The sequence below is a fragment of the Stigmatopora nigra genome, chromosome 19, assembly GCF_051989575.1.
Source record: "Stigmatopora nigra isolate UIUO_SnigA chromosome 19, RoL_Snig_1.1, whole genome shotgun sequence".
Classification (NCBI taxonomy): domain Eukaryota; kingdom Metazoa; phylum Chordata; class Actinopteri; order Syngnathiformes; family Syngnathidae; genus Stigmatopora; species Stigmatopora nigra.
Window position 1 is genome coordinate 7,941,741 of NC_135526.1, and position 24,617 is coordinate 7,966,357.

General features: G+C 38.9%; 4 protein-coding genes across 9 annotated transcripts; 3 read left to right on the top strand and 1 right to left on the bottom strand.

The window, feature by feature from the left end:
- The first annotated feature begins 74 nt into the window (after positions 1-74).
- Positions 75-7,234, top strand: samsn1b (SAM domain, SH3 domain and nuclear localisation signals 1b). Of its 3 annotated transcripts, XM_077740068.1 has the most exons (16): positions 75-1,423; positions 2,136-2,267; positions 2,408-2,451; positions 2,691-2,731; positions 2,832-2,900; positions 3,020-3,093; positions 3,836-3,971; positions 4,099-4,469; positions 4,581-4,658; positions 4,743-4,841; positions 5,177-5,306; positions 5,461-5,606; positions 5,949-6,152; positions 6,240-6,390; positions 6,535-6,582; positions 6,863-7,234. In XM_077740068.1, the coding sequence occupies exons 1-16, from the start codon at positions 1,286-1,288 to the stop codon at positions 6,946-6,948; spliced, it is 1,947 nt and encodes a 648-aa protein (XP_077596194.1). In that variant the 5' UTR covers positions 75-1,285; the 3' UTR covers positions 6,949-7,234. The 3 variants fall into 3 exon arrangements, with proteins under 3 accessions (XP_077596194.1, XP_077596193.1, XP_077596192.1); XM_077740067.1 differs by having other exon boundaries at positions 78-1,423; positions 4,111-4,469; positions 6,535-6,889; XM_077740066.1 differs by having other exon boundaries at positions 80-1,423; positions 6,535-6,889.
- On the bottom strand, positions 7,225-13,809 carry gdpd5a (glycerophosphodiester phosphodiesterase domain containing 5a). Of its 3 annotated transcripts, none has more exons than XM_077740070.1 (17): positions 13,513-13,809; positions 12,150-12,324; positions 11,864-11,967; positions 11,630-11,723; positions 11,404-11,463; positions 11,239-11,337; positions 11,021-11,114; positions 10,595-10,740; positions 10,273-10,355; positions 9,771-9,921; positions 9,430-9,651; positions 9,164-9,309; positions 8,919-9,066; positions 8,508-8,590; positions 7,997-8,011; positions 7,661-7,773; positions 7,225-7,521 (listed from the first exon to the last, which is right to left on the bottom strand). In XM_077740070.1, exons 2-17 carry the CDS (start codon positions 12,264-12,266, stop codon positions 7,403-7,405), a joined length of 1,794 nt encoding a protein of 597 aa, XP_077596196.1. In that variant the 5' UTR covers positions 12,267-12,324; positions 13,513-13,809; the 3' UTR covers positions 7,225-7,402. The 3 variants fall into 3 exon arrangements, with proteins under 3 accessions (XP_077596196.1, XP_077596195.1, XP_077596198.1); XM_077740069.1 differs by having other exon boundaries at positions 9,421-9,651; XM_077740072.1 differs by lacking the exon at positions 7,997-8,011 and having other exon boundaries at positions 9,421-9,651.
- serpinh1a (serpin peptidase inhibitor, clade H (heat shock protein 47), member 1a) lies at positions 12,824-19,057 on the top strand. Of its 2 annotated transcripts, XM_077740075.1 has the most exons (6): positions 12,824-12,889; positions 15,774-15,854; positions 16,509-17,198; positions 17,572-17,670; positions 17,825-18,057; positions 18,227-19,057. In XM_077740075.1, the coding sequence occupies exons 3-6, from the start codon at positions 16,532-16,534 to the stop codon at positions 18,527-18,529; spliced, it is 1,302 nt and encodes a 433-aa protein (XP_077596201.1). In that variant the 5' UTR covers positions 12,824-12,889; positions 15,774-15,854; positions 16,509-16,531; the 3' UTR covers positions 18,530-19,057. The 2 variants fall into 2 exon arrangements, with proteins under 2 accessions (XP_077596201.1, XP_077596200.1); XM_077740074.1 differs by lacking the exon at positions 12,824-12,889 and having other exon boundaries at positions 15,690-15,854.
- Positions 19,058-19,101: 44 nt separating this feature from the next.
- On the top strand, positions 19,102-24,592 carry acer3 (alkaline ceramidase 3). Its single transcript, XM_077740079.1, has 12 exons — positions 19,102-19,187; positions 19,279-19,471; positions 20,824-20,934; positions 21,197-21,249; positions 21,640-21,692; positions 22,061-22,142; positions 22,203-22,238; positions 22,315-22,373; positions 22,454-22,555; positions 22,702-22,806; positions 22,871-22,916; positions 23,049-24,592. Exons 2-12 carry the CDS (start codon positions 19,369-19,371, stop codon positions 23,100-23,102), a joined length of 804 nt encoding a protein of 267 aa, XP_077596205.1. The 5' UTR covers positions 19,102-19,187; positions 19,279-19,368; the 3' UTR covers positions 23,103-24,592.
- Positions 24,593-24,617: the final 25 nt, after the last annotated feature.

Here is a 24,617-nt window from a genome sequence, read left to right on the forward strand (position 1 = left end):
CCTTCTCATTCCGCTTCATCTCTAACCGAGGCGTTTCGTCTCCCCCCCCTCACCACCACCACCCTCTAGCCTGTGCTGACAAGGCAGAGAGGAACCAACGTAATAAAAGCAAGCGCTAATGAAAGGTTAGAGGGGTCACAGTACTTGCGTACAAGGGGAAACGAGGTCGTTTACTGTATTCCAAGAGGAAAAACTGTTTTATTTCATCTTATTTTTGACTGGATGAGCTGTTTGGGAGAGCTGGTGTCCATAGTTCAATAGGTTCTATGAAAGGTCACTGGATCATGACCTCTGGCCCACGATTATGTACATCCATGGGGTCAGAGGTCAACACAAGAATGCTCGGGTGAACTAGCGGTCACGTACGGGGTCAGAGGTGTCGTCTCCGTGCCCTTTTTGAAAGCACATGTTGGAATTTGGACTCGAATCGTAACAGCGGCAAGTATGCCATTTAATATTTCATCAAATTTCCCGCTGTGAAGGGCAGGTAATACAACATGATGGATCATATTTCATTTAGACTGTCAAAAAAAAGAAATTACGATGCTTAATTAAGCTTCTCAAGAATAAGTGTTGCTGCGCTGGGTTGAGATTTATGCAAGTAATAGACAGGAAGGTCCCATGGCAGCCATTCTTACCAAGACTCTAAGTAAAGAGCTTTGGAAAGTATTGGCCATTTGGAAAAAAGACAGGGGAAATCTTTCACTAATGTAAATAAACACTTTTAGAGGCTCAGGAGGTTTACCTAATAGATTAAATGCAGCAGCATTACTTAAAAGGGGACACTAATGCAAGAACATATCTCAATTGAACCCTCCACTCAAGAATGATGGTCACAAAAGTGTGGACATTTAAAGGAGTGGCACTGCCATCTTCAGGAGAAAGAGAAAACCGACTTAGGAAAAGAAATGACTACAGTACTGTACAGTAGTACCTTTATATAACAAGAAAAAAGGGGGATATTCCCATAAAATGTCTTCAGAAATTGCATTTTTTTCCTTCATTAATTCAGTTCTAAAAAATTACAAAGTACAGTCAATTATATTTGGGTATGCATAACAAATACTAAATCAAACCCTTTCCCAAATATGTTGCTTTGAAGTGATATATAACCTTACTTCAATGACTGTAATCATTTTATACACTGCAAACAAAAGCCCATCTGCGTGCTTGTTTATTGTCTTGTTAGAGCGGGTCGGCCTGTGTTGGACGGTGATGGCCCACTGCATCTATTGGATTAGGGAAGGATTTTAAACTAGGATTAGGCTATTGGGATGTAGGCAGCATGGGGCATGTGCAAACCTTTTACATCACTAGGGTGTGTGTGAAAGTGCTCAGACAACACCGAGTGTTTTTCTTTTGTGTGTGTGTGTGTGTCCTTGGCACAGAATTTTTCAACATGAATCTGTTTTGCTTCACTCTGGTAAGAAAAATCTTCTGTTTTTGTGTTATGTTATTAATATATAGACATCTAAAGGTGCTGCAATAATGTCTTTGTTAGCTTGCCGTATTTGTTGTTGTGTGCGGATTAATCCAAATACAAAGAGTAGACATAACATTATGAGCAATTGCATAATCTAATGGGAGACAATAAAAGATTGTGTATCATATTTTGTCTTGTTAAAGCAGGCCAAAATTTATTTTGCTTGTTTCCTTCAGAATGATTCAATTCAGTTTTTCAGCATTTCAAATGTCAAAAACAACTCTTAAATGAGCAAGGCTTGAATTATTTTGATTGGGAAAGAGGTCGTGATGTCTTTCTATACATTTGAAAGACATTTATAATGACTTTAATAGGCAAAATATCGATCTAATATCAGCCATTAGAAAAGCTGCAGTTCCAGAGGAGACTGATACATTTATGGTGTTTAAAATAGAAGGTAACAACAGCTCTTAATTGAGTTTGACAGAAAATGTAATTAGGAATTATGCCACAAATGTATGCATTAATTTCATATTTATTGCATTATTACTAATAATTGTTTACCTCAGTGGTGTTCAACTCATTTTTTTTAAGACACTGTAGTTCTCGTCTAGTAGTTGTCCTCAGCATAGATCTCTCCTGCTATGAGTCCCTTGGTTGTATCATTTTCGTGTGCTAAAACAGCTCTTTTTTTCTTATTCTTTGTAACCAGGATGGCTCCTCTGAGAGTATTTATGAACCACCTCACAACTCAGGACTGAAAGATGTGTTACCCAAATACCATTGCAGTCCTCTTTTGAGACGTAGACCTCACTGGACCGGCTCAGACCCCAACATTAGTAATGTAAGTTGTTTTTTCCTTTTCTTTTTACTAAGACATTTTATTTTAGCTTGTTTCCATTTCAGTGAGCGTCAATATTTATTGTAATAATTGCATTTTCTGTTCATTATTTGATTTTTGTGCTTTGTTTTTATTTTCCTAAGGTCCAAACTCCAGATAATGTAAGATTAGGAAGACACAGTAGAAGGTAGGTTCATCTTATATCTGAGTAATGGCAGGTTTAAGTATTACAAATGGTATTAAAATGGTTCGTTTTCTGATTGTAAACATTTTAATAATGTCGGAAATATAATGCATTTTGTGGTCCAAAACTATGTGCTCATTTTTCTTGTATTAATCTTCGTTGGCCAATATTGTGGTTGCGTTGGCAGCTGAATAAGGGATCATGACTTTAATATACATTTTATTTTTTTCATACTTTTGCAGGTCTTGTATCCCATCTTCAGCATTGGAAAATGAAACATTAGGTTTGTCCTTTTAATAATGTTTCTCCTCATTTCAATTGTTACTTTGACATTGTTTACTTGAACAACAATAATATGGAGATGTGTTTTCTTCAAAAAACAGATTATACATGTTGGACCTCATCAGGTTTTTGGAAGGATGCACACCATGAAGAGACAGACCTCAAGATAGGTCAGCAAAATAATAAAATATGCATTTAATGTGATGCAAACACAAACCCACAACTGACTTTTTGAGATGCTGTCAGTATCTAAATTACAAAGTAATAACATTCTTATCTGATCTTACAGAGACATCGAAGACAACAGAAGACAGAATGAAAGAGCTCAACTCTGGAAAAATTAAAAACAGTCTTCTTGTTCAGGTAAAACACATTTTGCTTTTATCTGGTTTGATACCAGCAACAGGATTGATGAATAAATTTAAATGAATATGCCGTGGATACGTCATGATTTTAGTCATTAACTGCCTTTCTCTTAGAAAGCTTATAAATCAGTAGATTTAGTAGAGGTTGTGACTTGCTTCCTTTTTTTGACTTTGCGTGTGTTGGGGTAAGATAAAAAGCCAATTGTTCTCATGTCAATCCCTACACACTGGAAAACAACACATAATCATTCGCTTTCCTGAGCAGTGTTTAGTCTTCTTAAATCCGGTCCCCACATGACGTTGTGTGCCAAGCATGCAGGTAGCATGTCTGCGTAAATATCCCCGCACGTGAAGGTGCACGTGCGTGAGTGACTGCGATCCTGCTTCTTTACCATCTTTTTGTTGTTTTTGAGGCACCCAAGTGTTAGGAAGGCACTCTGCCCAGATTTTTCAAAAACATACTTCGTATGTTGAAAAATAATCAAAGCTAAATGGGGTAAATGGCTGCATGTGAGGTTGATATACTGAACGTGAGCCAAGTAAGATCCACTTTAATCTGCTTTCTTTTCAATCTCTAATCTTCTTTAAAAGACCCTTCACATTCTCACCTGAGTTTATGCAATTTCACATGGCCGAATGTTGAAATGAATGTACCATGAGGAGAGAGTTTCTTGATGAATTGTAGTAACTATTTTGCCTGTTCTAGAGCAGTTTTATACATCTGCTGGTTGTCCTTTCAGAGTGGTAAATGCAATGATGATAAAGATGGATCGAAGAATTCCACATCGAGACTGAAGATGTTGCATAATTTGGTACAAGCCAAAAACGGGCATCGGAATGCCTCTGGGAAAGGAAAGCATCAGCCTCATAAGAGCAGTGAGTATTTCAATGTTGACCCACCATTCCATTCCCGCTTTTTAACTACCTTTTGCGCAGTAGACAATATTTTTCTTATTGTTCTTTTCATTAAACACACACAAAAGAAAAATCTACTTACTGTCAGATCATTCATCAGATCTGTCAAGTAAGAGCAACCCAGTATTGTCCTGCATCAGCCTTGGCAAAAAAGTCGAGAAGAAATCTTCTCAAATGGATCAGCAGTCGCAGCAAGATGAAGTAAATAACTGCAGTGAAGACTTGAAGAGGGAAGGCGTTTGGAGCCCGATTGATTGTTCTCAGCCTTGCTCGCCCTACAACTACACTTGTGGCCAACCTGGACAAGAGCCGTGGGTCTGTGGTGGCAACTTGTTGCTTCCCCGCGCGACAGAATGGGATCGTTTTGAAAGTCTAATTCAGGAGCTAGACAGAAAAGAAGCTGATCTTCCATCTACTACCATTACAGACTCTTCCACAGAGACTCAATCCCCAGAAAAGGTCAGATTTCACACCACTTGTAATCAAATGTGTTATCAATATACACTATCGAATTTGAAATGAAATTACATCTGTCATATCACATGTTTTAATCTTCCTTTTATGGTAAAGTCCACCAAATATGGAAAATTGGGCACCCAAACTGTCCTAACGCCATTTATGAAAACACAACATGACACAAGGTCTCTGGTAAGAATTCACACATCTTGGCATGATACGTTGAGACAATTGAGCTCACTTTTACAGTGTATTTTTTGTTTAAATTTGGAACAGAGCGAAACCAAACTAAGGCAGGGAAGCCCTGAGGAAGCTCCGCGGGTTGACACTCGGTCCAGTGAAAACACACAAGGAAAAAAAGATACAGCTGTCACGGTATGTCCAAAAAGGAACTACGGGGAAAAAAAAGCCAAAGTTAAAAAATTAAAAACCCAAATGGATTACTTATAGTCCATAAAAACATTTAAAAACTAGAAAACACACAACCTACAAAAAATGTTTGTTACAAACTACTAGTGGAAAGAATAAAAGTAAAAAATAAATCAAGAAAACAAGTGCTGTGCTGTAATACCCTTCAAAAACACAGATTTGTTTCATCCAGTGACAAGTCTTGAGACAGCTGGTTAATTTTTTTCTGGATTCTACCAATGCAAAACAAAAGAAGCAAAATTCTTGAGCACATAATCCAAATTGTGTTCCTTGCTCTGCAGTATGCCAATGATAAAAAATCAGGAGACAAGTGGGAGTCCAGTGACGTGAGGAGAATCACTGAAGGATGTAAGCTCTACAGTACTTCAATGGAAAGCCTCCACAGTCTCAATAGTAGACAAAGTTCCTCAAGTAAGAACCATAATAAGCCAAATAAAAGTAGTCACAACAAAAATATTGAATGCTTTTTTTTATCCACTCATTATTTGTTAGGACTACATTTAATTTATGTCATAATATAGTATTTGGAAACTAGAAAATAATGTTACTGTTTTGTGTTTGCCAGGTGGAGTCACAAGTGACTGTTCCAGTTACCGAGGCAGTTTAAGACTAGAGGATGACTTTTTTTGTACACGACTATTCTGCGGTCGAGCAAGAGTACATACTGAGTTTATGCCCAGTCCTTATGACACAGAATCCCTCAAACTCAAGGTACTATTCAAGTGTAGGAAAGAACTACTACTAAGGCTAATCTGAAATTTAAAAAATGTGAGCAAATTTGGAAATGCCCAGAAGCAGCCATGTTGAATGTTTTCAAAACCATTTTTTTGTTGTTGTGATTGGACCGCCTACCCTGAAAAACACATTTCTTTATGCAAATTTAACAGCCAGAACAGGAATCCTCATCATTAAAACACCCCAAAAAAATGGCACAAAGTTAAATAAATTCCCCCCTTGGCTATAAAATCCATTATCCCTACTATCAATTTTACACATTATATATTATAGTTACACATTGGAGTTGGACTTTCATGTAAATTACTTTTGATACAGGTTGGTGATGTGATTGACATCATCCAAAAGCGACCTATGGGAATTTGGACTGGAATGTTGAATGAGCAAATAGGCAACTTTAAATTCATCTATGTGGATGAGATAAGAGAAGATCCCGAGACCCACAAGGAAACACAAAACCACAGAGCAAAACCAAAATATAAATCAACTGTCCACGAAGTGTTGAGGCGTCTAAGTTTAGAGGTATTCTTTTTCCTCCCAGCCAAATTAAAAAACATTTTCCATCTCAGTATTCTTTGTTGACTAGAACTTTTTCACTTGTGCTGCCAGGAATATTCCTGCTCTTTGGAGCAGAACGGTTACCAAACAGTAGATGACTTGATGAGGCTAAAGGCGGATCACCTGACAAAACTGAAAGTGACTGATCCAGTGCACCGGCATCGCCTGCTCGCGGCTGTCGAGTCCTTTCAACGACAAAGCTGTGAGTATTGGGGGAAACTCGACGATTTGATTGGCCATAATTCCAAAGAGAATTTTCAAACAATCAGAAAATGAACTCATTTTAATCCGAGGTGAGAGAATTCAGCCGCTCCTCAATGCAATACGTGCCTTTCTCTTCACACAGCTGATGATCACATGGAAGAGCCCAATCAAGAGGCTGAGAACTCGAAAGGTGATTTGAATAACTGTGCGAGAGACTCGGGTTGCCACATTCCGACTGACAACATCATTGAAGAGGATGCAGAGCTTCCTTTTTCTTGCGTATCCCCTGAACCAGTCAAGACAATGATTTCATAAAGTGATTGGTTGCTTTACAGGTGTCTCAGGGTCCATAAATCCAATCTTTATACAGTCATCCCTGGCTTAAAACAAAGCACCAGGACATGCTCATGTTGAGCTTTGAGTATCAATCCCAACATATACTCCACCTAATGTAAGATTTTGCTTTTCAGGAATTAAATCATTGTGGAAAATTGTCAGGGCTGTCAAACTCATCATTTTCCCTGGCCAGACAATGAGGAAAACAATTCGTCATTGAGGTATTCATATTTTTGCTACATTCACATTATATCTTACAGTTTTCATGAAAAGCCTGAACTTCCAATGGGGTAATGAGTTTCCAAATCGAAGTGACATAATGTGAAAACTCAATATTTTATTCTCTTCCTAATAACCAGAATCCTTCCTAAAACATTTGACTCATATAATAGTTTCACCCAAAGGCAGCCATGTGAAGAATATCACTACTCCATTTCTTCAAAACACTGGTATGACAGAATTCGTAAAACACCAAATTTAATAAAAAACAAATAAATGAGATCTCATACATGGCGATTTTTATTTATACATTCTTTAACTTAAAACATTTTTGCTTGAATCTTGGTTACCGATCCTGATTTGAAAAGGGAAATTGCCTGCAATATACAGTACAGTATGTGCGTTATAGACTTTCCATGCAGAGTAATACCAAAAATGTACACACAATAATCATTTTAACAGTCCATTTGCTCCGAGTGAAATGATGGTCTCAGGTCTCCATGAGAATATGTTGCATTACCATTCTGGGGATACAGTGACAGCTCCTCTGTACTACTTAACCCATTGTTCAGTTCTGAAAAAGACCAGATTTTTTTGTTAAGTTGCATGGTAAACATTCGTGTGCCACCATCAGTTATCCAGATAATTCCTGTACAGCATAAACAACACAACAGCCGTGATCAAGAACTGTGTGAATATGATAAAAGCTCCACCTGAAACAATGAGCTTCTCCTTCATAATGTTGACATCCCGATTAGAGCGATGCGCAACAGCACTCAGCATAATATGTTCAGGGTTACAGTTCTGCATCCCACTCATCCTCCACCTATTTTAGCATGTGTTCAAAACAAAGGGGAAAAAAACATTAACGTAAAAAAGCAGTTTACCTCACTGTGACATTTGACTGTCACATCACATTGTGGAGTGTGATGACGCGTACAGAATCGGGTGTATTTATGGGAAGGTACAGTACAACGCAGGAGTTCAAGCCCCGGGTTGAAAAAGCACAAGGAGAAAGAAAGAAAGGGCAAGACAGCTGTAGCAGTTACCTGATCATATGATAGCTGACAGATGCCAGGGGGCAGTGGAGGAGGTTTGCATGCAGATCAGATCGAGTACCAGACAAAATAAGGACATCAGAGGAGAAAGACAGCCCGAAAAAGGTCAAGGGGAAAAAAGGTAGAGCGTAGAGGTGAAAGACAGAAAAGTCCAGAGGATAAAAGATGAAAAAAAGTGGGGCAGTGGGGAGAAAAACAGCCGTGAGCAAAGTGTCTGTTTTTAAGCAGTCGTGGTTATTTGTATATAGAATGCACTAACGATATGTTTTGAAGAGAAGCAACACAAATACTATACTTAGAAGTCAAGTATGAGGACAAAAAATATCAACACTCATTAGACACCCTGGATTTATACTAGTTTGCTGGTCAGTGATAAGTCATTTACTATATACTTTAGAGACATTTTTTACAGTTCATTTAAGTCATTAGAATTGGTGCGACAAAGAGTTTTCACGTGAGGTAATAAGACCTACAACTATTGACATCCAAGACTTTAACTTACTTCTGAAAGCTGAAGATTCCTATGACTACGGCAATGGAAACCAGATCTGAGGCAATCCAGATGAAGCTATAAGCGTTCTGACTCTGAAAAAAAAGACGCCATGAAAACAGTTAACATGAAATTGACCACTGAAGGGAGCTGTCAAGAAAACATGTCTCTTGTGCAAGTCTTTAACATTTCAAATCTGTTTCTTGAAATAAGTGCCCTTGTCCTTCCCAGATGTCTGTTATTCATCAGCACCACGCTGAGCTACCCTTCGCATGTTTCGTACGTCCTTGCCCTGACGCATTCTTCGTTCCTCGTCAGTATCTGTCCTTTCCTGCTGTCTACTTGTCAGTGCGACCTTGATGTCTGTGAGTTTGTTTCACGCGTGGCATTAGTTGAAAGAAAGCCAGAGATTAGTTTGTTTACCATGAGCCAGATGGGGTAAGGCACCTTTCGAAGGACTTGGGGGGCATCAGAGGACACGGAAGGCACCCCGATACACCATAGGAGTGAATAAAGCCATGGCTCATTGACTGGGTAGACCGTCACGCTCACGTTGTTGGCCAGATACTCCCTGTAAGAATGGGAAAAAAAACGTGTCTCAAACTCCTTTGAGCTTCTTTGCGATTCGAACAGGCATTTTTGACAGTTAGTGAAGGAAAGTCTCTTACTGTAGATCTTTTGGGCTGGCCTTGCTGTAGTGGAGGGTCAGGCTTGTAATGCCCCTCCGTCGTATCTCTGTCACTGACATTTTTTCATTTGCTGTCTGCTGAAAAGCCCGTATCCTTCCGCTGTCCGTGTCGGGGGTCCATGTCACCTGGCACAAACATGTGTGATCATTTGGGAAAACATAACCCGACGGAAATACTATGAAAGTATTTGTCACCATGATTAAAAAAATATAGATATAATTATTGGAGTGACCTACAGTCCTCACCCTCCTTTGGGGGATGCCAGCTTTCCGCACAGCCCACATGGTGTCCGTAACCCAACTCCGGTAGCGAGGGTGGTCCGGAGAGGGCCTGCGGACATTGAGCAGGACAGAGCTATTGGCTCTGACTGCCAGACGTAGCATTTCCAACAGACTGCAAACCGTCTGATTGCCTATTCTGCTACGATCCCTTGCAGTTAACTTTGCAACGGTCCAGTAGGGATCCCTCTACAGATAAAAGAAATCAGATTCTATTATGTACATTAGCTTCTCACAAATATAATAGTATCAGAGAATGACTAAATCACAGATTAAGGTATTAGATGAGTGTGAACTGAGATTTTTACCTGCAGAAACCATCGGCCTGCGTTTAGCGAACGCAATTCTGTCCAGTTGAAAAGAGAGGCATCTTCATGCTGTCTTTCAGGAAAGATGGAGCCCACATCTGTGGTTCGTCTCAAGGTGCGATCTCGCATGAGGAATGGAACCGCGTCCACACTAAATTGTCAGAATATATGAGGTATATAATGCTTACGGGATAGTTAGGGTTGATGACAGTGTTTCAAGAAAGTGGCCTCACTCTGGACTAGATGACAGCTGTGGTGCTTGCTTGTTTTTGACAGGCTGTGTTTACACAGGGAAATGAATGTGCAAATCATGGTGTTTCAAGTTTTTTCATAAATGTATTTGTGTCCGTCAGACAAATGTACCCACTCTCAATGTTTTGGATCTAATATTAAATTGAACGCTAAATAATCTATCATGTCTGCGATATGGGTCATGTGGAACCTGGATTCATTCATTATGAATAACTCTTGATGAGAATGTCAAAAATAGGTGGTGAATAACCTAAGTGAGACGTCAGCTTCCAGGGAGCTGGCTCCATGCTGTAAGGCTCTGTTGAAAGACACCATGGTGTTTTCTGGGGCCAGCTGGAACATAGAAGAACAGAGACGGGTATTATTTATGGCAGCATTTGAATTAATAGACAATAATTTATTATATTTTTATGGACGTTCATCTGATGTTCCCTAGTACAAGGAGATTTGAAGGGACATTCTCTCGGCCGGTTCATGACAGTACAGCGTTGACACAGATGTGTACTTACCTGTTGAGTAACATGGACACATAATTGGATTAGAGTGCAAAGGCTGGCAATGAACCAACTCACCATTGGAGCTCCTCGTCGGCCGATGACGTCTGGTCGAGGTTTCAGGCTACGACTATCCATTACGCAGGGGCAGGAAAATGATAGAGGGGCCAAATAAAGGGCCAGGAGGATGATTATGTAGGTGATTAACACCATCATCTGGAAATCTATTTAAAAAAAAAAGGCATATGCTTTATTTTATGCTTCATCAGCCGAAGAAATGGATTTGAAAGGCTTAGTATGTGTTGGCTAGAGGAATTGATAATCTGTTTAAGGGGGACAACAACCACTTGCATGCCAGAGGATAGAATCTTGTAAATTTAAGTATTTCCATGAAAGACCTGACATATATGGGGGTCAGACATTTTATCAATGGTAGTTCTCATGCATTCATTTTAAACAGCGACTCTGACTGGCTTTGCAATTTAATTGGGCAAACATACTTACTGGATCTTTCTCTGCGGACGACGTAAACAGCGACAAGCCAGCTTAGCGCTGTGACTGTGGTCAGAGCGCCTATGTGCAAGAACGGTGCTGTGGACTAGCATAAGACAATTAGATAAAGAGTGAGGGTTAATTGCTTTGCAGCCAAAAATGCCACGTGCTCAGTTCAAAGTATTTACTGTGTGTGTACTACAGTGCTTTGGTTAGGACCATAAACAAACCTGGAGGGACACTAGCACAATGTCCCACTCCTCTGCCCATATGTCATCAACAGAGACGACACCAGAGATAGTAGTGAGAAGGGTAGCCAACACACCGATCTGTCGCAATGAGATACGAAATGATGACACGGCAAGATGCAAACGAGAGATAAAACAATACTGCACCTTGTGAAGCCAGTAAAGATTAAGCTGCTGCCCCAAGGATATATGGAAAAATGCCAAGATCTGATGAAGAAACAAAAATTCCATGTGTATACTGCACATTCTTTTAGTCAAATGTATTTTATTAAATCTAGTAAAATCATTTTCTCCAGCTTCTTTTGGAAGATTATCCTTTTTATCTAAAGTCAATACTACTTTTTTGTTCTTATAAATGTCCAACCACTCTTACCATTAATACTAAAACATAGCTGAATCCCACAGTGGTGCTCGCAAGGATTGGGATGGTCTCGTCCTTCCATTCTCCCGAGCGGTTATACACTGACCTGGGGTTTTAAACAGGTCAAAGGTCAATGAAGGCCAGAAACGTGTAAATCGCCCACAATGCCTTTCTATTAAAAGGCTCAAGCTGCAGCAATTGTCTCAACCTCCCCTGAACTACAGCCATGTTGAAAAGCATACTTACCAGTTGAAGTCGTCAAAATCATTTTGAGCGACCAACCAGAAGTAGGCCCAAAAAAGAAGCAAGAGAAAGGAGCTACACAAGATGGTGAACCACAAACATTCCCACTGTGGCAAAAAAAAAAAAAGCACAAAGGAGAATATTCACACAAATGCTATCACTGTAAAGCACCAAATGTTCATCTTGATTTCTTAAATTCATTAGTATGCCAGGATGGCATGAGAAATGACAGCTAGTGCAATGTGAAATCAAATTGTTTAGAGAAATGTTGCGTTATGTACGATTTTACCCTGGAGCTGTCGTCTTGGGAGCGCTGGTAGCGTTTCCAACGGCAACCATAGATGCCAGTGACAAAGGACACGAGCACTTGCTTCTCATAGACCTGTAAGGGTTGGTGTTTCACCATGCTCCTTTAGCCTCAACGCACCACCAGTTCCTTAGCATCCCACACTGAACACCAAACGCTGAAGAAGACATAAGCGTCACGGGGGAAATTCAGGGTATCCTTTTAATTACAGATCAAACACAAAGGGGGCTTTTTGTGTCACTGTCCATGGTCCTTAAAGGTTAAAAAATATATATCTTTTTATTTTTATATTTTTTATATATATTTTTCTACATTTAAGGACCATGGACAGACCATGTGCACAAACTGAAAAGGGCAATTCTGTTGGAGATGGGAAAGTTTGGTTGTTTTGAGTTGCTTTGCAAAAATGTAAACTTCTCTTCAGCTACGCAGATTTCTTAACAATTTCATCACATCAAAATAATTTTGCTTACACAAAACAAGCTGCCTATGATGGCAACAAAACTTTGTTTGGAGTACAAACTTCTACAGAAGGAAGTCAACTTAAATATTTAAAACGAATGCCGCTTGTCTTGCAAGAATGCATGAAAATAACTATGGCACAATAATGAGGTTTGAAATTGACTTTCCCCCTTTTCCCCCTTAAGGGCCACTTTCATCAAAATCACGTCATGTGAGGGCCAATTTCCACTACCATTTGTTCAAGAAAAGATGGGAAACAGGTAAAAAGATCAAGTTTTTAAAATGTATTTTCAATTATGAATTCACTAGTTGTCTTTGATGGCGCCAAGCGTCCATTCCATATTGACATTGAATGGATGATTTTTATGACCAATTCATATCCATCTACGTTCCTCCCATTTTATGCAAAGTCTGGCCATTATTCTTTACAAATGACATATTTCCTGTAACATTACACATATATGTCTCATCTTTATTAACACTTACACCTACTCTACTTCTGTATGTTAATGCTGGTAATGGCAATGATACTTGAAGAGCCAAGTACTTTTCAGGTGATATCATGTCCTAAATATTTAAGAAGGAGTGGCCTAATGCAAAACCATACTTTGTATGCATATGTTTAAAATGTGGGAGGGAGAAGCTGTTGACACCAGCTCATGCTAGGATTCAAACCACATTACCACTAAATTGTGCACCAGTTTTACCGGAACATAAAAACACATGCAAAGTAACTGTAAAGCATATTCCAAAAAATCCCATTACATTTTTATTTGATTTATTTGGCACTTGTCAAGTATCTTTAGGGTTCCCAAGTGGAAAAAGAATGCCTGTCACTGATAGTATAGGAGAGAATCCAACAGTAAAACGACAATTTCCTTACCTCAACACAGCAATTGTTTTCTTCTGCACGTGTTGAATACGTCAAAATGTCTTGGTCAAACACTTTTCTCCCACTTAAGAATTGACATGACGTCGTTATTACAAATAACATTTGAAGTTGATGCCTGAAACTGATAGTTGTCAAGCATCAGTCTATTTACTCCAAACACCAAATAGTTGGAAGGAAGAGTGAAGTATTACAATCTATGCAAAAATAATAATAACAATAACAAAAATAAAAACCAGTTGCTCTGGAGACAGACGCGAGTGAGACGCGCATTCGCCCTTGAGCCGCTCCTCGGAGTGGGAGGAGTTCTGGTGCATACTGGGGGCGTGGCTTGATATGGCAACCAGTATAATATATACTACTACCCATTATTTTTCATAAAACAAAATGTATCTTTACCCCTTTGTATTTTAAATGTCTTCTTTTCAATTAACCAAATTGACGTGATTTTTATCTTTCAAAATCTTATTTCTAAAAACTTCCTAAAATTGTTTTGGATTTTTTTCTTCAATCTACAATAATTATTATGATTATAGTAATGGAAATTACATATACACCAGATAATAAACTTTGTTTTGTTTAAATCGGTGGCATTTTGAGTTGGCAGTCTGCACGTATGGAAATGGAATGTTTAAAGGAGGGATAACAAGGAAAGAATTTCATTAAATTTCACTGTGGGGTGGCTGTTACCGGGGATGGTGAACCCGTCTATGAAAAAAAGTTACTGCTGACTGGACTTTAACAAGAGGAAAAACAATGAGGGGGCTTGGTGATTTATTGGGGCATCAGTAAAACACACTAGTAGGGTTTAAAGGACCACTCCTCCCAATTTGGTCATGTCACCCATGTGCAAAGAACACATGCCAAACAGGTAGCATAGTTGAGTCAGGTCTTGTAAGACATCTATTCCAAGACTAGAGGTCAGAGATTAACCATTAGCTCTGGATCATTACGTCACATTCCTCTAATCCCAAACATTGTACATGGAGGAATTGACAGCTATTCCATTCACAGAGTCTGAGATCAGACTCAAGCTAGTTATGGTGGCATGAAAAATAAATAAAAAAACACTTGAATTTACTCAATTAAGAAATCACTGTGGACCTGTACTGTCTTTCAGGCATGCAGTTATGGCCAACTAATTTTAATATAGCCAGCAGAGAGCGCTGTGCCTTAGAAGCATGAATGAATTAATTTTATTTAAAATAAATAAAGTGCCAGATACAGTCTGGCACTCCCATTTTAAGAATGACTTTTAGGATTTGACTACTCAAAAAAACTGAGAAAAAACCATGCCGAGATAATTATGACTTTTTCAGCACATATTTTGGGCTCCTGTTGACTTTTCTTGACACTTTTGACTGGGACAGGAAAAAATGAAGGACCAATTTAGCTCAAAATATCACGGCTAAGTGCTAATTCCCCCAAAATAGACTAGAATGGTTTCCCTCTATAAAGTTTCAGTATGCCAAAAATATTAGACGTTTTGTATAGCTATAGTACGGCTTTAGCCACCCTTCAGTACTTGTTCTACTTGAATCCAGGGTTGTTCTTTTAATTTTGTTAGTTTTGCGACTAGGAGTACTGTGAAATTTGAATGTATTGAAAACTATTTGAAGGCAAATATTTCAAACCAAATATGCAAATAAGTTATTTAAAAACAAAGCATTGCAGAACACCAGTAGTCTACCGGACGGACACACATCCGCTTCTATAACTTCCTGAATGTCCTGCATTTAAAAAAAAGAGTTGTTGGGGGATGGGGACACTCCATCGGGACAAAAAGAATCTGTATGGGAAACATCCAATGAGAATGTTTCCCACGGCGAACCAGCTGCAAGGATACATTATAAACAAATTACAGTAGAAGCTCTTCATGTAAGCTTACTTGTTGGTTACAATTTATAAACAGTTCAGAAGAACATGTAAATAGATTTCCACTAAACATCCACATCTGATATCACTTGCTGCACCAAATGAATGCTTGGTCTGGTCATCAAACTTGGAATGCAAAGGTTTAGCTTTAATGTAAGTTGGGTCTGAGTAGAAAACAATAAGAGAGGTCACAGGCTGTCTGAAGGGCCTTACAGGGATTCAATTGGCTTCAGGGGGTTGTAGGGGGAGGATTCTTCTCCCACTGCTCTTGGATACAAGGGCGGGACATCCTGGAAACCAGATTCCTGTGCAGAGATTTTTCTCCACCGAAAACAGAGCTGCTGACTTTAATCTTGCCTCTTTTTCCCCAAATTCCGCAGGCATCAGAAAAGTTGCATGGCAAATTGAATTTGGAAGCCCATTTGCAGCAAGTGGGGGAATTACTCAACCAGCAAAATAAGGTAAGACACAAATAAGTATTTATAGGGCTGCAGACAACTAAGTGGTGGTTATTGCCCAGGCATGTAAAAGGAGATCACAAGTTCAGATTTAGTGCTGCCACTGTTGAGTGAAGAATGAATTTGCAGGAAAGATTAAAACCACTTTATGGTGTATATTGCTCACAACTGTTTTTTTTTTTTTGTTACTATCTCTGATGTTTAGTCATGTTTTTAATTTGAGAATTCAGTTGTTACTATAAACAGCATAGATGATTATGATGATCCAAAAGTAGTTCTAGTTTAAGGGGATTTCTTTCATATCAAATATACTGTGAATGTAAACCTGTTTGAAATCATTAGTAATGTCTCATCCAATTGAAAAATTATGATTAGCATCATAAGTTTCTCTAGATAGACTAGTTTTGGCTAAGCTACACCCAGCTGCTGCCGACGTGGCTGTTATGCAATACTCGCCTGAAGAGCTGTTTGAATTGCCTTCCAAACTCAATAGTGTCCAATATATTATTTTCTAAATTTATCACAAAGAAAAATAACTGAACACAGCATAGTATAGGTCAATGATGTCATGAAACGATTTATAGTCCAGAAAATAGGGTTGTTCTGTTGTATATAGTAAATGCAATGTATGATGTTGTCTTTTTCTTGTTTTCTTAGGTTTTCACTTCTAGATAAGCATCATGTGGCTAAGTGTGATAGCACTGGCCCTTCTGGCTACTGTGGCGTCGCCCGCCACCGCGGCATCGCCCGCCACCGCTGCATCGCCCGCCACCACGGAGTCGCCCACCACCGCGGCGTCACCCACCACCTCCGTTTCTGCCGACAAAGTCCTCAGCAAACGTGCCACCGCGCTGGCTGACAACAGTGCCGACTTGGGTTTCAGTCTCTACCAACACTTGGCAAAGGAGAAGAATGTTGAAAACATCCTGGTTTCTCCAGTAGTAATGGCCTCCTCGCTGGGTCTGATGACTCTCGGGGGAAAGGCCTCCACCGCCTCACAGATCAAAACCCTTTTGAATGCAGCCAAAGTGCCTGACGAGCAGCTTCATTCGGGTTTGTCCGAGCTCCTGGCTGAGGTGTGTGACCCTAAGACCCGCAACACCACCTGGAAGATGAGCAACCGTCTATACGGGCCCAGCACGATCAAATTTGCGGACACTTTTGTGAAGAGCAGCAAAAAACACTACCATTTCGACACTGCCAAAATCAACTTAAAAGACAAGAAAAAAGCTCTTAATTCCATTAACGAATGGGCTGCTAAATCCACTGATAGCAAAGTGCCTGAGGTCACCAAGGACATAGAAAAGAGTGATGGAGCAATGATCATCAACGCAATGTTTTTCAAACGTGAGTAGGAATACGTAATTCTGGTTACTTTTCATCTTTCATTATAGTATACTAGTAGATCGTTAATGAATACTGCGTGTGCTGGAACGTACAGCTATTCGGACTTTACAACTGCAATGAAAGCATCAGATAATTGAAGTATACTACAAAATGGGTCACGCCAGAATTGAATAATCATTTAATAAGAATCATAAAAATAGTTCATAGACTATCAAAGGCATGATCAGATGATTTGACTGATCAATGGTGATCCTTTTATCCTATTTATTGGATATTTACAATCTATCAAACATCAGATGAGTGTAATATGGATGGGAGGGTGGTAAATTGATAGTTTTGATTGTCCAACTTTTTTTTTTTTTTTTTTTTGCAGCGCACTGGGATGAGGAATTTCATCATAAAATGGTGGACAACCGAGGATTCATGGTCTCCCATAGCTTGACTGTCGCCATAGAAATGATGCACCGGACTGGTAGGTAACGTGACTCTTTCACAGAAGTCATTTCTGTTGACACCACACAGAATGTATTTTTGGAATTTGGTAGACCACTTTGAGACAAATTATGTCAAGAGCCAATGAACTTTGTTCTGTACGGAAGTTCTAAATTTTTTGTTTGGTTTATTAGGTATATATGGCTTCTACGAGGACAAGACCAACAAGTTGACCATTCTGAGCATGCCACTGGCTCTTAAGAAGTCTAGTCTGATCTTCATCTTGCCAAACCAAGTTAACACACTGGAGAAAGTGGAGGAGTTGTTGACCAAGAAGCAGTTGGATTCTTGGATGGCTAAGCTGCAAAAGGTTGCAGTGGCTGTGTCTCTGCCAAAAGTCAGCATTGAGGTCAACCACAATTTAGAGGTAAACCTCAACTTGCATTGCAATATTCCATGTAAACGGGGGGAGACGCACACCGACTAAAGGTGCACATAACAATATACGCAAAAAATGCTTGTCAGTACACAAGGAAACACACCCAACCAAGCAAAACCCCAACAAAACATGACACTTTTTTTCTTTTCATCCCCAGAAACATCTTGAAAAGTTGGGATTGACAGAAGTGGTCAACAAATCCAAAGCAGACCTGTCCAACATCTCTGGGAAAAAAGATCTCTACCTGTCCAGCGTCTTTCATGCGGCGACCATAGAATTAGCTACTGACGGAAATGATATGGACACTTCCATCTTTACCAGGGAGGAATTGAAGTCCCCCAAACTGTTCTATGCAGATCATCCTTTCATCTTCTTGGTGAAGGACCAGAAAACGAACTCCATCCTGTTTATTGGCAGGCTGGTCAGGCCAAAGGGTGAAAAGATGAGAGATGAGTTATAACCACACGTTGCGTGCATGCGTGTGAATGTGTGTGTGTGTGTATGTATGCATGTGGTGAGTGAAAGTTAGGAAAACAAGCATTTTTTTGCGAGTTATGCTATATGTACATTCCTGTCACACACTGAAACAGTTCCACCAGCATCTGAAAAGGAATGTCTTTTGTTTTTGTATTTTTTTGTTATTATTTTTGCGTCAATTCCTTAATTGATGCTTAACAAAACATTTTATCCTTTCACTCATTAGTTGTTGAATGAAAAATCACTTGAATCCTATGCAAACAGGGAGAAGACCTCTAAAGTGCTAGCCTAATATGGTTTCTGATGTGGTCTTGAATTTTGTAGTGTTTTTCACAGCAATGAAAAACTAAAAAAAAAAATCTGACTGATGATCTAATGTGTGCAGACTAATGACTTACCTGGGACTGATTATTCTCTTTAGACAGGTGGTTCTAGAGGGAGGGGCACATTTCAAACTCGTGAAGTTCTTTAATACTACCCAAGAATAAATAGATGTGCCGTCTGTCCTGCATATAGTATATGTGAGCCTTTAGTGCCCTCTTGTGGACATAAGTACACCCGACACCATTGTGTTAACGTAAAATGACACTGGAGTATATTATGTATTCAGGACGTCGAACAATGACGGGAAAGTGTCACAGGTAGGGCCATGATGGGGGGATTAGGGGGGGTGGCGGCAGTTGGAGTGACATCGTTGACCGCCTCCACATCTTTCGCATCTTTCGTCCTTAGGGAGGACCCCTCGCCGTGAACGCGCCCCAGTGATGGGACTACAAATCCGTTAGTGAGCAGCCGCACAAGCTCCCCCGGCTTCTTCCCATCATGGCTCCCTCGTTGGACAGAGCAGGGTACTGGGGGCGGCCCACTTCGACGCTCGACTGGTGTGAAGAGAATTATGTCGTCTCCTACTACATCGCCGAATTCTGTGAGTATTAACAGTTCAACGGTCGACTTACTCGAAAAGATTCATAAATGTCGTTCCGCGAAAATCAGACGGATTGACGTCAAGCTCACGCCGAGATGTTGCTGATCGTTTATTTACACGCACAATCGCGATACAAGCTTGATATTTTTTTTATTGAGGAATTGTACCTACTAGACAGCAAGAAAATAAGACACTCCTGATGTTTGTTTTCCGAGCAGTCATGCCCGATGTGTATATATACCGGCGTTTATTCTGATGTCATTATTCCAAATGGACCTTTGTAGACACATCATTACAGTTGGCAATTTTGCATGATCCGAATCAAAACTGGTTTGTCAAGAAATTTAAGATGGAAAAGACAACTGCTATGGAAAGGTCGTTCTCTGATGACAAGACATTTTTAAATGGCTTTGTTTATTATCGACACCGGTTATTTTTTTGCAGTCTATATCACATTTTGATGGAAACCTCAGCTAATATTTGTATAAATCAATCAATCAGGTGTACTTCAGGCAGTGTGTATAATACTCATTAAAATAGTAACGTTACATTTAGGTATGCATTGCTTCCATGACCTATGGCCTCCTCCTCCTCATTCTGACAGTTGGAGGCTTTGTTTACCCCAAAGATGAACACAATGGTAGTGTAGCATTGTCCCATTCAGGTAACAATGACTGCTCTTATTAGCCTTTTTTTCTTTCAACTTTCGCCATTGTTTCAAGTAACCAAGGTGAAGTCATCTTAAGGGGACAAAGGAATGAATTTATTCAGTCATTGACCAAAGTTTATTTATTATCAGGGAGTTAAGCAAGACATGGCTGAAAATAAGTGGTGACCCTGTATGCTTTTCAAACTGATAAGATCTTGTGCGTGTTTGCACATTACCGCACCCAGGTAGAATAAAGGTGATCACTTTTCAGATCTACAATTACATTGAAAAAAGTATTGCTGTAGTTAAAGGGTCCTCTTTAAGTGTCATTTTATTTTGCCATGTTTTATGCTCGGGAAGATTTACATTTTACATAAAAGAAAAATAATAATGAAAAGAATTAAAATCGGACATTTAGTAAAAATAAATATATATTTTGCCTCCTTTCCAAAATATTTTTTACAAAGCTTTTACACATTTAGCTCTGAGTATGGAGAAAAAATCAATTCAAGGCCAGTCTATGTTTTCCTGAGCTACAGATTGGATTTCTGCAATAAGATACCAAAGTTGTTATACAATCTAATAACTACTAGATAGAGACAGAATGCCGTGTCCTTGAACTCTTAAAATGTTCACCCCACCCAATAACAAACAGACAGTCCTCATCTCATCCCATTGTGTTCCTGTTTTCTTGTCTTCACAGGGAATACTGTCAGCAACCTTATTATGATTCTTCCTCCTATTTGTGGGGCCATCCAGACATATCGCAATGGCCTTGAGTTCAGCTACACCTGCTCTTTCCTCGGACTTGCGGGTCAGTATTTCTGCGGGCCGCATTAACCAAATTAATTTCCTCTCCCTTACATTGACAAAGCTGTCAAATACTATGAATATTCTGTAGTTTGCTATGCCAGTTTTTACCAAACTACTAATACACATCAATGACATTTAAACAGCTTTAAGTGGTCAAGTGCCACAGCAGTAAAAAAAAAAAAAAACAAGAGTATGTCATGGTAATAATTCATAAAGACTTATTGTTATGTTTTGTTTTTATTGTGTGCTTATATCTCACCCAGCTGTTGGTGTTGGTTCCTGGTGCTTCCACATGACACTGCTCTATGAAATGCAGGTATGTGAAAAGAGTTAAGTTATATTTGTGCGTGTGTTGAGAATTTCAGCTTATGCTAGTTTCTGTACTAGCAAAAACTGTGTCAAAACCTTTCTGGGTTTGTTGGGTTTTAGCACTGGTCTTGCTGGTAGGGAAACCAGTACATGAAGTTCAGTACACAAGAAATTCTTCATTAGGCTTCATTGTATCATGAATTTAAAAAAAAAAAGTTCGTTCAAGACTGTTCATAGGACATAAGGATGCACAATTAATCGATACTAAATGGCAAGATAGTGTGTTTATTAGGAGAGATGGACAATATTTTAGAATTGTTGTCAAATGCATTCATGTTGAAGAAAAAAATCACATTGATGACACATTATAATGCATTGTTGAAATTGTCTTTTGCAGCTACTGGATGAGTTGCCAATGATCTACAGCACATGTGTCTTTGTCTATTGCCTGTAAGTGGTTAAGACATTTAATCTTAGAGGATAGAAAATACTATCAATGAAAATGTTTCCTAGCAGCCCAATTCATCATTCGGCATAAATTTTCTATTTTTAATGACCTGTCAAACTTTTCTTTTGTGTAACTGTGACAAAATATGGTAACATCTGTATGTTTGATTGGTACTTGATTATTTGCCAAGAACATCTTTTTTAAAGATTTAAACCTTGATTCAAGTTACCTAATCATGGTAGAGTGCATGCATTTCAGAAACAGGTTTTGTACCATGTCATCTTTTGTAAGAATGTCTCCTTTGATGAGGGTTTACATTTATCAAAAGAGCATTTTTTAGTAAATATTGAAGCCTTTTTTTGTCTTTCAGGTATGAGTGCTTCAAACAAGGGAATACCATCAGTTGGTTTCCTGTAGCGTTATTATTGATCTTCAGCATCACAGTAACTGTGGTGAGTATTCATAATCCCGATGTTGGTCACTATGTACTTTTAACAAATATTGTGTTGCAGGTCTACTTACAATGGAAGGAGCCAGTGTTCCACCAGGTTAGTTGACTTTGTTTGGCTGGAAACTTTCCATAGACCATAGATTTAATAATAAAATGGCTTGCCTTTTTTCCAGGTCATGTATGGTGCTTTAGTTGCTTGTCTGGTGATACGCTCGATCTTCATTGTTACATGGTATGTTGACCAAAAGGATTCCCATTGCAAATCACTGATCGATATGTAATTACTTGACTTCCTTTTTTTGTGATCATCAGGGTTTACCCATGGTTACGGCCTTTGTGTTACGCTTCCTTGGGAATATTTTTGGTAGGTTTCCTTTTGTGGAACATTGACAATATCTTCTGTGACACATTAAGGTAAGTTCACATGGAAAGATGGGAAATTAAATGTATTTTTCCAGTGGTTTAACTTTTACCCAAACTGCTCAGTCAGTGATATTAATAAACTAGATGAACGAAAGCTACAGTGGATGGGTGTTGACGAAAATGATCTTGCTTTGCAGAGCCGCTAGACGAACACTGCCTCCGAGTGTCGGGGTAGTGACGCAGTTCCACGCTTGGTGGCACATCCTCACGGGTTTAGGTTCTTACCTGCACATACTTCTAAGGTAAACAAACACCTGTCATGAAACATGTACAATCTTATTCAAGTGTACTTTTTTTCCCCTTTAGTTTGCAAATCAGAACAACCTACCTCAAGTACAGGCCAAAAATAAAGGTAAAGTGTGATTGATATACCTACTACCTTTAATACACAATTCTATATAGTCAATTTACTGTAGTTTTAATTTGGAGAGTCTGAGGTGGAAAAGTAAGCCTTGATTAATTTCCAAATATCTCCTTTATTTAGTTTTTATGTGGAGTTTGGCCGTCGCTGCACGTTGAACAGCAAAAGACGAGCTGAAATGAAGGGATGTCTGAAAGGTGGTGACCATTAGCGTTAAGATCAGCGAGTGTCCTCTTCTAGTACCACTGGGATTGGAGCTCCATCCACAGCTAGGTGGCGTTGTGGATCCTTAAGGGAATATACCAAGGAACCTCCTTTAATCTTACCTGTGGAGAAATAACTGAGTGTTGTTTGGCAAGAAGACCAGTTTCATACAAAATTCAACATTGGATTCTTGTTTTTCAAACTTATAATACTTCATTAGATTGGTGCTCCTTAATTTATCATGTTTCATTATAGAATGTCCAATGAACAGTACAAGTGTCAATGTGACCACAAGGGGGACAGTGCCATTATTTGTTCATTATTTAATTAGATTGTATTTTAAATTATTTTTAATACTAAACTATTTAAATAACACAAGATTAACCAATGTTGTCATTTTTTTACATATTCATGAACGAGTGCCAATTGAAACAGTGTTTAAAAAATCTCATTTTTCCTTGGTGACAGATTTCAACTTTAAGAGTGCTTTTTATTATTTGCCATGGTTGTTTTTTTCGCTAAAATGGAGCTGGTTTACACATTCCCTTTGTGTTTCCTTTAAAATAGTGCAAAAAAACCCATACTGGAATTAAATATTGATGCGGCTTGCTGTACTTCACATTATGCACATGGAATTCTGGTAAGAATCTAAAGCCACATGCCAGAGGTAATGCAAAACTACCTACAGTACGCTTTTTATTGGTCCATGTACCTGAAAGTTCAACTATAAGTTGAGATTTGTTTTGTCTAAATGTCTTCTGCTACTGTGAAAGAAACTCTAACCCAGGCCTTGAAGTCAACTCCTAATAATTCTACCCACAATACCCATTAATGGCCATTGATGATAATAGAAGTCAAATATATTTGGGTGGTAAGGATTCAATTAAAAAAGATTGGTCATCTATTACCATCAACGGCAGCAAATGTTTTGAGAAGTTTTACAAAGTTGGAATTGGCAATAGATGTACACTAGATAGAAACCCTAAAAAAAACACATTTTTGGCACTGAATAATTGTTGCATACATAAGCACAATGCAAGACAAGAAATATCCAGTTTGTGCCTACATTCCTCACTGGGATCTTCAGTGTTGACTTCTAGTACTGGGAAATGATAGCAAGGTATATAAAGTTGTTCAATTTGGTGCCTTATTACGTGGATGCAAGTTAACCCGCATTGCCTTGTTTGTCCACATTCAAGTATTTGTTGAGCCTCATTTCATCACCATTAAATCATTCGCTTGCACAGACGGTGACGTGCATCAAATCCAGCGTAAATGGATTTGATGTCTCTTGCCGTCATTGGAAGCAAATGACTTTAAATGTGTGCGTTCTACTGATCATTTGACACTGATTTTAATAGTAACATGAAGCCTGTGACCAGAAAAGCAAGCAATGCTTTCTCACTCTTTGTGCCAGTATTGAATGTTGTCTGGTGTTGTTAAATAAAAACAAATATCACTGATTATGGTCTGGTCTTTGGAAAGTAA

Coding starts and splice junctions, on each gene's coding strand:
- serpinh1a (XM_077740075.1), top strand. CDS start 16,532: ATGTGGCTAAGTGTGATAGCACTGGCCCTTCTGGCTACTGTGGCGTCG. Junction 17,671..17,824: donor AGAAATGATGCACCGGACTG/GTAGGTAACGTG, acceptor TTGGTTTATTAG/GTATATATGGCTTCTACGAG. Junction 18,058..18,226: donor AGGTCAACCACAATTTAGAG/GTAAACCTCAAC, acceptor TTTCATCCCCAG/AAACATCTTGAAAAGTTGGG.
- samsn1b (XM_077740066.1), top strand. CDS start 1,286: ATGGGGCATGTGCAAACCTTTTACATCACTAGGGTGTGTGTGAAAGTG. Junction 2,732..2,831: donor ATTGGAAAATGAAACATTAG/GTTTGTCCTTTT, acceptor TTCAAAAAACAG/ATTATACATGTTGGACCTCA. Junction 4,842..5,176: donor AAAAAGATACAGCTGTCACG/GTATGTCCAAAA, acceptor CTTGCTCTGCAG/TATGCCAATGATAAAAAATC.
- acer3 (XM_077740079.1), top strand. CDS start 19,369: ATGGCTCCCTCGTTGGACAGAGCAGGGTACTGGGGGCGGCCCACTTCG. Junction 20,935..21,196: donor CTCTTTCCTCGGACTTGCGG/GTCAGTATTTCT, acceptor TATCTCACCCAG/CTGTTGGTGTTGGTTCCTGG. Junction 22,556..22,701: donor ATCTTCTGTGACACATTAAG/GTAAGTTCACAT, acceptor CTTGCTTTGCAG/AGCCGCTAGACGAACACTGC.
- gdpd5a (XM_077740069.1), bottom strand. CDS start 12,266: ATGGTGAAACACCAACCCTTACAGGTCTATGAGAAGCAAGTGCTCGTG. Junction 11,724..11,863: donor GATTTTGACGACTTCAACTG/GTAAGTATGCTT, acceptor TTAAAACCCCAG/GTCAGTGTATAACCGCTCGG. Junction 9,652..9,770: donor CAGGCCGATGGTTTCTGCAG/GTAAAAATCTCA, acceptor TTTTATCTGTAG/AGGGATCCCTACTGGACCGT.